Raw genomic sequence first — 12,625 nt, 5'->3', positions numbered from 1 at the left:
TGTACGAGGCTTTAATGTTGTTGAGAATGATACAAATGTTCTCATTCTTGTACTCCATACTGGTAACCCATCAGATACAAGAACACTATAAAATGTGAAAATGTCTTTGGGAGAACCGGCTATTCAGAGCAAACAGTGTCTTTGTAATGGCCCCCAACCCCCGAATTATGAATACTCGCTTCACCACTCCTTCCTCTGTCTTCTAAAATCCTTAGTGTTGGCTGGCGTAGGAAACTAGGGGGCAGTGGTGACATCTCTCTCTATCATGTGACAGTGCTTGCACCTAGTGATTGGCTGCTAGAACTGAGCATGGGAGGAGTTCTCACTAGGCATAAAAGGCGTTTGGGACTTTGTAGGAGGCGCACATAGACACGCGCCTCCATCCCTGTGGCGTTGCCAAAATAAAGGAAAAAGGTTTGGGACTTTGTATGAGGTGTGTTCCCAAAGATTTGTAAAGTGAGCATGACCTTGGTGTGAATACATAGACCTGTAAGCCAAAGGTAAATGCACATTTCAAGGAGCACTTTATTAGAACATTTATTCACAGTTGTAACCATGTTGCAAAAAAAGGTCAAAACATTGCATTGAAACAGTTGCTTCAGTGAAATTACAGCAATAAAACATACAGCAATCAAAACAAAAATAGTAGGTACATAGTATGAGGTATATATAGGTCGATCAATAAGGTTGTCGCACAGCATTCTCAACGCGTTTCGTGAACCATCACTCATCAGAAGCAAGCGACAACCATCCATCTAGAAGTAACATATGAGTATGCATAAGTACCGCTGTATTCAAAATAGTCATGAAATAAGAATGTAGCCCGAATGAGGACAAAGATCAAAGATTAGTTGGAGTTACTCACAAAACCAGCTGCCACCGTGAGCACTAAGCGCTGACACCAACAGGCCATACCAAAGGTGTCCACCACGGGAGCTGAGGGGGCCATATCAATGCACACTGAGGAGGAGTTCACATGTTTCCCCCATAGCCTGAAGAACCAGATATTTTTGTTGGCTACGATAGCCGAAGTAGCTGCAGGGGAGTCCATATGAGGTAGGTATCAGGGAGTTATGGGACGTGGGGGCCTTTACACAGAAATTTTCACGTTGTCCTGAATAAGCAAAGTGCCAGTGTCTCTTTAAATATGACCACAACATTGCAGTGATATTGAGTGATATTGAGTATTGTTTTTTTGCTTGTTGTCCAGCACTGTTCATGTATTTGATACTCCTCCGTCTCTTCTCCTCAAGGATAGTCTTTCCATAGTCCCAGCCATGGATGTGTATCTTCTGTATTACGTAAAAAAGAATACCCACAAATTTAGTACCAGTTGGTTGTGAACTTCACCATTATGGAACAAAATAAAATAAAATGAGGCAATGCTCAAATACCATAATTTACACAACAATAATAAAGAAAATCAATTATACAAATATCTTCTCTATAATTCTATTTCCTTCAGTGCAGGAGTTAAAAAAGATCACTGTGTATTGTGCATATCTCACAATTATGATAATTATGGTGCATTGTGTTTCATATTGTGCATTAGTGTTGAGATACAAATTATTGTGGAACCCAAATTTCCAGAGTTTGAATTTTTTGAATTTTCAATTGCATGATGGTCACTTTAGGCTGTTTATTGTGTCAATAAAGAAGCTATTCTCCCTTAAATAGACTCCCACAACCCCCCCAATCAGGTTTCTTGATATAGGTGTGAATATGACAACTTTGTCCCCATTTGTAGACATATGCACTGACAAAAAAATCTGTTTGTTTCCGTTTCATTCGTTTTTTTGCTTTTTTTTCAGAAATCCGGAAATTTGAAAATTCGGAAATCTGAAAATTCGAATTTTCAAATTTCCGAATTTCTAAATTTTCAAATTTTCAAATTCCTGAATTCCGAATTTCTGAATTCTGAATTTTTGAATTTCGAATTTCCAAAATTCCGAAATTTGAAAATCCTAATTTCGGATAAAAAAAAAAAAATGAGGAAAAAAATCAAAAATATAAAAAAAGTTGTGTGAAAAATCAAAGGAATTTGGACTGCTGCACTCCGAAGAATAAAAGACACTGTGGGAATAGAGGGAAAATCAATGCGTTTTGCGCTTCTGCTAACACTTGATGATTTCACAATTGAAAAAAAAATTCCCCATTAGGCTGGGTTCACATATGTGCGAATTTGATGCGGGTTCCCCTGCATCCAATTCGCATGACATGCAAGTGTGACCGGCTCTCAATGGAACCGGTTCACACAGGTCCGGGGCGTCCGCGGTTCACATTCCAAAAGGGTCCTGTGCGTGTTTGGGTCCGGTTCAGGTGGAAATTCAGGCTTCTAATGTATATTCCTTTGTTTTGTCCTTGTCTACACACCTTTGTATGTACATACAATATATATTTTTTTGTTTTTATCTTTGTATTGAAAAAAATACATTTTTTAATGTACTTTTTGTAATGATTATATTTTTTGGCACCGTTATAATCCCCTTTTCCTATCTTTACTCAAATTTCTGAACAAACATTTGGGATGAGGTGCCTTACATATTGAGGATCTTCCAGCCATACTCCATTATTTCTACAAATGTTTTTGTTGTGCACATGTCTACCCTCCAGTCGCTTCTATGGAGGAGCGGATGTCAGCTGACACCTGCCGCCATCCAATTCGATCCTGTCTGCCAAAAAACTACGCATGGTGGTCCTATTCCCCATCTGTCTGGCAGATCAGATAGAAATGGACAGGCGGTCTGTTTCCAACCGATTGTACCATAGAGGAGAGTGGGACTGTGTCCATGTCCATTCTTCATAGTAGAGAGAGATCCCCTGCTAAGCAAGCAGATTCTGCTTAGGGGAGGCGCCTGTGTAAAAGGAGCCTTCGTTTTATAGCATGCTGGGCTTTCCGATTAGAAAGCTTGGCACTGGCTGTATGCTTGTTTGTTGCATGAGTATAATTGAATAATGATGATGCTGCTGTCTCTGCTAGTAGAGTTGGGGGGAAGGGATTGGATGGGTGGTGGCGGGCATCTGGCTGTTCCTCTTCTGAGTCTTTCAGCTTTATTTTTAACATCAGATACTGCAGAGCATGCTTAGAGCTTTCCACTTGCTGCCCACAAGGGGAAGTATGAAATATTCACATGCTAATATTTTATACCCAATATATACAAGATGGCGCAAAAAGAAATAAACTAAAACAAGCGCAGCTCTCCTCAGATATCACACTGTGATATGAAACATACGTATCCCCTAACAGACAGTGCTATAAATGTGTCAGTTATACCTTATTGTGCAAATATATAACAATATGCAAATATATAATTTGCACATACCTCCCAACTGTCCCTGATTTCGAGGGACTGTCCCTGATTTGGAGCAATGTCCCTCTGTCCCTCTTTCCTCCTCATTTGTCACTCATTTTGGTCTGATTTATATAGTTGTATATAAAATGCACTTTTTAGCTTTCAAAAAGTGTTTCCCAGTGCTAAACCTTTCATCCAATGTCTAAATGGCTGCATTTGTACATTTTAAAAGCCAATATAAAGGAATAATAGTGGTTAAAAAAAGCACTTGTGGATTTAATTAACCTTTTTTTTGGAGTTATTTCTCCTCTAAGGGGGTGTGGCAGGGGGCGTGTCCTATGCCTGCATACATTTGCTAGTAGGTGTCCCTCATTCCCATCTTAAAATGTTGGGAGGTATGAAATTGCACTCCACCATTTTTTTTTAGCATGCATATAATCTGTGCAACAAACATTTGCTGAAATGTCCAGTAAACATTCTTCTTTGTTTTCTCTAACTTTAAATCCTTAAAATAAAATCATTCAGAAGACTGTTTCCTGGACATTTCCGCAAATGTTTGTTGCACACTATAGTTTTGATTTACTAAAGGCAACTAGACTGTGCACTTTTGCAAGTGAAGTTGCACTCTGCAACTGCAGTTTCTTCAGATCTAAGTAAATGAGGCAAACAATACCCAATCATATGCAAGGAAAATAAAAAACTGAATTTTTTCTTGCATATGATTGGATGATGGAAGTCAGCAGAGCTTCACCATCAATTACTAAGCTATGGAACAAATGCCCTTGCAGAGTGCACAGTCTATTTGCCCTTAGTAAATCAACCCCTTTGTGTACACTAAGGGGTCTAGTTATAAAACATTTGTGCAAGCTGAACTAAATTTCTCCAAGCGTCTTCCAGGACAGCCTATGAGACCTTGGGCTCCTCCTACCAGGACAGGAAACACGTCACCCCCACCAGATAAAAGGACGGTCCTCCAGGCCCATGTCAGTTATTTGTGTTTCCTCCGGACGGGGGGTAACATGTTCCTGGAACCTGGTCCCGGTTACCTCTTGTCAGAAATGCTAACCTCTGTTAGGGAGGAGCTTGCTTCCACCTTTAGTTCACTGTATGTGTACAAATAGATTAAGGCCCCTTTCACATGGGCTGTCCGATCAGGTCCACCTGTCAGTTTTTCAGGCGGACCTGATTGGACACTCCATTCACCTATATGGAGGGGCGGATGTCAGCGGCGACATTAGGGTTGCCACCTGTCCAGGATTCACCTGGACAGTCCGAGTTTTGAATCGTGTGTCCGGGTTTTAGTCCACTTGAAACCCAGACACATTATTCAGACAGGAATGTGGCTCGGAACAGGGCTTGACAAGAGGGTGAGGGGTAGGGTTGCCACCTCATCCCTTTAAACCCGAACACATATGAATTACACAGGTTCTGTGGCTAATTAAGGTGGTAATTAAACTCACTTGTTGCCTTATCTGCATTTAATTAGCCTCAGAACCTGTGTAATTTATATATGTTCGGGTTTAAAGGGATGAGGTGGCAACCCTAGTGAGAGGGCACTATGCACCCCGCATTACTATTCTCTTTGGCGTGCCCAAAGGTGTCTTAAGCCTGTTACAATCCTATAGTGTATGCCACAGTACTTGTTGGCATTCATGGTTCCCTCAATGAACTGTAGCTCCGCAGTGCTGGCAGCACTCATGCAGCCCCAGACCATGACACTCCCACCACCATGCTTGACTGTAGGCAAGACACACTTGTCTTTGTACTCCTCACCTGGTTGCCGCCACACACGCTTGACACCATCTGAACCAAATAAGTTTATCTTGGTCTCATCAGACCACAGGACATGGTTCCAGTAATCCATGTCCTTAGTCTGCTTGTCTTCAGCAAACTGTTTGCAGGCTTTCTTGTGCATCATCTTTAGAAGAGGCTTCCTTCTGGCATGACAGCCATGCAGACCAATTTGATGCAGTGTGCGGCGTATGGTCTGAGCACTGACAGGCTGACCCCCCACCCCCTCAACCTCTGCAGCAATGCTGGCAGCACTCATATGTCTATTTCCCAAAGACAACCTCTGGATATGACACTGAGCACGTGTACTCAACTACTTTGGTTGACCATGGCGAGGCCTGTTCTGAGTGGAACCTATTCTGTTAAACCGCTGTATGGTCTTGGCCACCATGCTGCAGCTCAGTTTCAAGGTCTTGGCAATCTTCCTATAGCCTAGGCCATCTTTATATAGAGCAACAATTCTTTTTTTCAGATCCTCAGAGAGTTCTTTGCCATGAGTTGCCATGTTGAACTCACAGGGACCAGTATGAGAGAGTGAGAGCGATAACATCAAATTTAACACACCTGATCCCCATTCACACCTAAGACCTTGTAACACTAATGAGTCACATGACATCGGGGAGGGAAAATGGCTAATTGGGCCCAATTTGGACATTTTCACTTAGGGTGTACTTACTTTTGTTGTCAGCGGTTTAGACATTAATGGCTGTGTGTTGAGTTATTTTGAGGGGACAGCAAATTTACACTGTTATACAAGCTGTACACTCACTACTTTACATTGTAGCAAAGTGTCATTTCTTCAGTGTTGTCACATGAAAAGATATAATAAAATATTTACAAAAATGTTAGGGGTGTACTCACTTTTGTGAGATACTGTATATATTTGCCCATTAAGGTATAATTGGCACATTTATAGCACTGCCTATTGGGGGGAGACACAAATATTTTATACTCTGATTACAACATGCACATTTTAAATACGACTTTAGAAAATAGCACTGTATAAACCTTCGTTTTTTTCAAAAATCATATGGCGTAGGTGTTAATGGAGTTAAATAAAGAGATCTAATTAGTGTTCAGAGGTACAGAGGAACAATCTATATTAATAATCTAGGTATGATATTAAGTCAAGCACAGACTTTATGGTGCTAGTGTTTTTTTTTCTAAGGATTGATAATGGAAATATACCAGCTTCACGATAAATGTGTACCAAAATTCATCTATGCTCGATAAGCCAATCATACACCTTATTGTGTTTCCTGATGATGTCATCTTACCTGCGACTTCTAAAATACCTCAATAAGCATGCCAGCCCGACCACAGAAGCAACTGCGATACATATACCCAGCCCTATGGATATCTGATGTCTTTTATCTGTAGAGATGATGAAGGAGCTCAGGATAAAGTAGAAGTCTTGTATGCACATATTTCTAAGTTTACTAAACATTAGTTCTGCTTAAAGGCATTTTAACCACTTCAGCTCTGGAAGATTTAACCCCCCCCCCCCATTACCAGGCCATTTTTAGCGATACGGCACTGCGTTATTTTAACTAACAATTGCGCAGTCGTACAACTCTGTACCCAAATAAAATTTATGTCCTTTTTTCCCCACAAATAGAGCTTTCTTTTGGTGGTATTTGATCACCCCTGAGTTTTTTCCTGTATGCGCTATAGCCAAAAAAGACTGATAGTTTTGAAAACGTTTGGCTATAAAACATTTCCAATAGAAAAATGTAAAAAATCTAGATTTTTACATGTTTCTAATTCTGCTACATGTTTTTGGTAAAATCTCAGTAAGCTTATTTTTATTGGTTTGTGCAAAAGTTATAGCGTCTACAAACTATGGAATATATTTGAATTTTTTTACATTTTTTTTTTACTAGTAATGCCGGTGATCAGCGACTTATAGCAGGACTGCGTTATTGCAGTGGACAAATCAAGTATTAACTGTGTGCCTAGCTAGTGTTTGTGTACTGTTTGGGAGGTGCTTTTACTAAGGGAATACATGGATCCTGAGTCCCTGCTTTGCAGGAACTCAGGATCCATGCCTTCCCTACTGACAGAATGTGCCTTGTTTACATAGACAGACAGTAGTTCTGCCTCTGTAACCAGCAATCAGAAGGTGCTTATCCGCAGTACCTCCTGAGTCTGCAGGACCTGCCATAACCACAATGGAAGGGAGCATTGGAAGTGCGGGGTAAAACTGCTATAGGGTGGTCATGAAGTGGTTAATTATTAATACAATTTTAATTAGTTTAGAATAGCGATTTAATCTGATTTTGTTTCTATAATGATTATGTGGGGGAAATATAAAAGCTCATGTAGCTCTTTACCTATTGAGGCCTGCCTTCATTTAGGTGGATCAATTGGGGATGGAGATAAACCAAGCACAGGGGCGATTTAAACTTTTGTCAATATGTGATAGCATGGACAGGTGATCAGTCCTCTTAATGGAGACATCATGAGTCTATTAGCCCCCAATGTCTCCCCTGCCCTCTACTGTAGCTAATTAAGCACAGATAATACTTGATTAGCTGACACTGTAGCCAGGGAATGATACCTCCCAACCTGGAAGTGACATAATACCTGTGGCTTCTGGGTTCATTAGTTACCTCCTGCTCTCAATGTTAAAGTAGTTTACCACAGTCCCAGGCTTCCTGGAGGAATGGAAACGCCTGAGAACCACTGCGGGCACTGGTGTCAGAGGTATAGGTATATATATATATATATATATATATGACTGCTCTTAGGACAGCGAATAGGTCTGCTGCCTCCCCTAATGGATCTCCCCTAGGGGGTCTCCAGACAAACGCAAACAATGAATTGGGGTAGATGGCGCTCCCTACAAATGGTTAATGTTAAGACGTGGGCAAGTAAGAAGGAGAGGCCTGAGTGCTGTACCACCTGTGGGTGTACCGCACCTATACTCAATGTGTATGGTCCCACCTCTGAAAAATACCTGTGTTTCAAATACAGCTGTGTCCGTGATCTGTCGTTAACATCCCTTGCAATATATATGGTCCCAAACTCAGTTATAATCGTGTGATATACATTAGCATACTAATGTATATCACACGATTATAACTGAGTTATAATCGTGTGATATACATAGCTTGTCCACACAGTGCGGCTTTATTTAGTTGCTATTTGCACACAGTGATATATTTATGTTTGTGTTTAATAATTTAATTATTGTATTTTTATTTTTAACTTTGGTATCAGGCCCCATATTCTGGTAGTTGGAGATATTACTACCAGGGAACCACTAGGGGAATCACTATGAGGTTACTGTTCAGAGTGTGCTCCACAAATCACTGTAATACTTGGCATGGATCATGTTTAGATATTTAAACCACTTAAGAGGTTGGGAACCTTCTGTGAGGTCACTTAGATCTACACCTTTATGGCAATTAGTATGCTAATGTATATCACACGATTATAACTGAGGTTGAGACTATATATATTGCAGGGGATGTTAACATATCACCCAACGACAGATGATGGACACAGCTGTATTTGAAACCAGGTATTTTTCAGAGGTGGGACCATACACATTGAGTATAGGTGCGGTACACCCACAGGTGGTGCAGCACTCAGGCCTCTCCTTCTTACTTGCCCACGTCTTAACATTAACCATTTGTAGGGAGCGCCATCTACCCCAATTCATTGTTTGCGTTTACTGGTGTCAGAGGGCCCACCTTCAGAGCCCCATAAAAGAGATCTGGCTCAGGCCACTTTTACCTGAAAGCCTATCACCGGTTCTAAAAACCCATACCAAGCTTGCATTAATCTCTTAAAGTAGAGCTCCACCCAAAAGGGGAAGCTCTGCTTGTTTGCTTTCTCCCCCCCTCCGCTGCCACATTTGGCACCTTTTGAGGGGAGGGTGTTGGAAGAACAACAGCATGGTTGCATAGAAACTGACTATATACCGTATGCATTATGTGTGTAAACTATAAGAGTGGCCATTCATAATTCGAAATTGTTAGGCAGGTGAGCCAATTAATAACCATTAATGTGTTCTAGTTGTGTATTTAGCTGTTTACCTGGAGTTTTTCATTTGTCAGTTCAGATTTTACATCTGCTATTTTCTTGTAGCAAAACTCCAAGCACAGTCTTCTAACGATTACTCACCCAGATGTACTATTAGTGGCTCTTTCAAGCTGCTGTGTTCCACTCGGCAGTAGACGCTTTGCTGTTCTAACGAATTTGTAATTGTCAACACTGTTATCTGGTAAGTTCCATCTCCATTGGGTAGGGTCACAGTTGACATCACATCCTCCATTTTTTTCTCCTTCCACAAACTTACATTGATTGGCTTTGGATAGAAGCCGGTCACCATACAAATGATCTCTATTTTAGATTTTTCTGATTTCTTAGTTATGTAGACCTGTGGCTGGACTGCAATACATGGAGGAAAGTTGAGCAGAAGGTTGATTAGGGTACATATATAAATGGTCTTGATTCATCAAACTGTAAAAGAACTTACAGCTAAAACATCAATAGTATGTAAACTCTTTGAAGGGATGATAGGGAACTATATACAAGATTTTAGTAATAAGAACGGTATCATTAGCAGTAATCAGCATGGATTCATGAAGACTCGTTCTTGCCGAACAAATCTATTAACCTTCTATGAGGAGGTGAGTTGCCATCTAGATAAAGGAAGGCCCGTAGACGTGGTGTATCTGGATTTTGCAAAACCATTTGACACAGTTCCCCATAAACGTTTACTGTACAAGATAAGGTTCATTGGCATGGACCATAGGGTGAGTACATGGATTGAAAACTGGCTACAAGGGCGAGTTCAGAGGGTGGTGATAAATGGGGAGTACTCAGAATGGTCAGGGGTGGGTAGTGGGGTCCCCCAGGGTTCTGTACTGGGACCAATCCTGTTTAATTTGTTCATAAACGACCTGGAGGATGGGGTAAACAGTTCAATCTCTGTATTTGCGGACAATACTAAGCTAAGCAGGGCAATAACTTCTACGCAGGATGTGGAAACCTTGCAAAAAGATCTGAACAAATTAATGGTGTGGGCAACTACATGGCAAATGAGGTTCAATGTAGAAAAATGTAAAATAATGCATTTGGGTGGCAAAAATATGAATACAATCTATACACTGGGGGGAGAACCTCTGGGGGAATCTAGGATGGAAAAGGACCTGGGGGTCCTAGTAGATGACAGGCTCAGCAATGGCATGCAATGCCAAGCTGCTGATAACAAAGTAAACAGAATATTGGCATGCATTAAAAAGGGGATTCATTCCAGAGATAAAATTATAATTCTCCCACTCTACAAGACTCTGGTCCGGCCGCACCTGGAGTATGCTGTCCAGTTCTGGGCACCAGTCCTCAGGAAGTCCTCAGTACTGGAAATGAAGCAAGTACAAAGAAGGGCAACAAAGCTAATAAAGGATCTGGAGGATCTTAGTTATGAGGAAAGGTTGCAAGCACTGAACTTATTCTCTCTGGAGAAGAGACGCTGGAGAGGGGATATGATTTCAATATACAAATACCACACTGGTGACACCACAATAGGGATAAAACTTTTTCACAGAAGGGAAATTAGAAGAAAAGAGGTTTAACCTTAAAATATGTAGATGGTTCTTTACTGTAAGAGCGGCAAGAATGTGGAATTCCCTTCCACAGGTGGTGGTCTCAGCGGGGAGCATCGATAGTTTCAAGAAACTATTAGATAAGCACCTGAACGACTGCAACATACAGGGATATACAATGTAATACTGACATATTATCACACAGATAGGTTGGACTTGTGTCTTTTTTCAACCTCACCTACTATGTAACTATGTAACTAAAACTGCAGTATTTTATCATAAGTGAAAATATAGGCCATCAACCACAGCACACTCCTTAACCTTGTGCTGACCACGTAATACATATGTGCAGAATCAGGAAGGTTGGCTTTAACAGCCACACTGTGCACATAGGCCTCCATGGTGGCCAAAGGTTTTGTCCTGAGAGTGCGCTTATTGAATGCTACCAGCACAGCAAGCAAGCTTTGGCAGACAAGTTGAAAGCAAAAAGCTGCGCTTAGGCCACTAAGTTAGGTGTGCTGCCTCCCTTAAAAGAGCTTCCTGAGAGGATTCTCTGTGAACTAGTATATCTATAAACAAGGGTTGTGGCGCTTCCTATGGGGTACTGAATGGGAGGGGTGTTAATAATGTACACGGGTGGTTCCCTCAATGAGCCCCAATAAGGTACCTGGTAGCTATAGGAGCAAACTTTGTTACCGTAAGAGTATTTATGTCTATAACTAGACATACACACATACATCCATATACACCTGCATATATCAACAAAAATAATATTCCTGAAGATAGTTCATTCAGGCCTAATTAGAAGGGGTGTAGGCTGGTTCATTCAGACCTAATTAAAAGGGTTGTGGGCTGGAGCCCCTGTGACTGTGATACGTATACCACCACTAGGTAGTCATGTGTGTGTAACCTTATAAGTGCTCTTCTGCCAAAATATCCAAACACTCTGCTAACCGTGCAAAGTGAACAAACATAAGTGAGCATACATAGAAAATGTTACCCAAATATAGTAATCAAATAAACATAATGTGATCAAATGAAGTGCATGTTACCCAGATAAATATCAAATAAACATATAAATATCAAATAAACATAATGTGATCAAATTAAGTGCAAAGGAAACCAATAGTTTTTTCAGTGATAATAGTCCATAAGATACAGAACTTGTTCAAATCCAGTATTCCAAACAATTTCGTGACTTAGGTGCTCTCGGGTAATTCCTGTGACTTTGGTGCCGCTTCCGGACACGAACTTAACACAAGCAGAGCGTATACAGCTATTATCAACACAAGCAGAGCGTATACAGCTATTACCGGCGGTACACGCTTTAAACCTCGCTACGGGTCTGTCCTCAGGCTTTGGTCTGAGATAGCTTAAAAATATATATATTTTTTATATATTTTTTATGGATTTTATTTTGCCTAATATACTCCGCTGATTGTTGATGGAGGTTTTTGAATAAAGCTTTTTACATACTACACCATGGAAGCTTCCTATCTTTTCCTTTCCATGAGGGAGCCATTGTGAACATTCTACCTATTAGAAAGCTACCTATATACCCGGATCCGGGAATCTATTGGGATAACCAACGGAAACCATCCTGTAAAGCCCGCCAGATCAACGTGGAGAAGAGACTGTGAAAGAGACATCGTATGCTGGTTGCCCCTCTACGGGGTTGTTGTATTTGGTGAGTGGGGATCTGAAGGGGGAGCACCAAAGTCACAGGAATTACCCGAGAGCACCTAAGTCACGAAATTGTTTGGAATACTGGATTTGAACAAGTTCTGTATCTTATGGACTATTATCACTGAAAAAACTATTGGTTTCCTTTGCACTTAATTTGATCACATTATGTTTATTTGATATTTATATGTTTATTTGATATTTATCTGGGTAACATGCACTTCATTTGATCACATTATGTTTATTTGATTACTATATTTGGGTAACATTTTCTATGTATGCTCACTTATGTTTGTTCACTTT

The 12,625-nt window shown here is 40.6% G+C and overlaps 1 protein-coding gene across 1 annotated transcript in view; it reads right to left on the bottom strand.

Annotated features, from left to right (window-relative positions):
* Positions 1-501: 501 nt before the first annotated feature.
* The window catches only part of LOC141107555 (T-cell surface glycoprotein CD1b4-like), a 35,457-nt gene continuing 23,333 nt past the window's right edge, over positions 502-12,625 (bottom strand). Inside the window, exons 4-6 of the mRNA XM_073598379.1 lie at positions 9,216-9,482; positions 6,362-6,458; positions 502-1,292 (exon numbers count right to left, since the gene is read on the bottom strand). Of these exons, the coding sequence (XP_073454480.1) occupies positions 1,217-1,292; positions 6,362-6,458; positions 9,216-9,482 (440 nt within the window). The 3' untranslated portion in view covers positions 502-1,216. The remainder of the gene's footprint in view (positions 1,293-6,361; positions 6,459-9,215; positions 9,483-12,625) is intronic.

The sequence above is a fragment of the Aquarana catesbeiana genome, linkage group LG09 (assembly GCF_042186555.1).
Source record: "Aquarana catesbeiana isolate 2022-GZ linkage group LG09, ASM4218655v1, whole genome shotgun sequence".
Classification (NCBI taxonomy): Eukaryota; Metazoa; Chordata; class Amphibia; order Anura; family Ranidae; genus Aquarana; species Aquarana catesbeiana.
The sequence above is the reverse complement of the archived record's forward strand: the minus strand, read 5'-3'. Positions and strand labels throughout refer to the sequence as shown.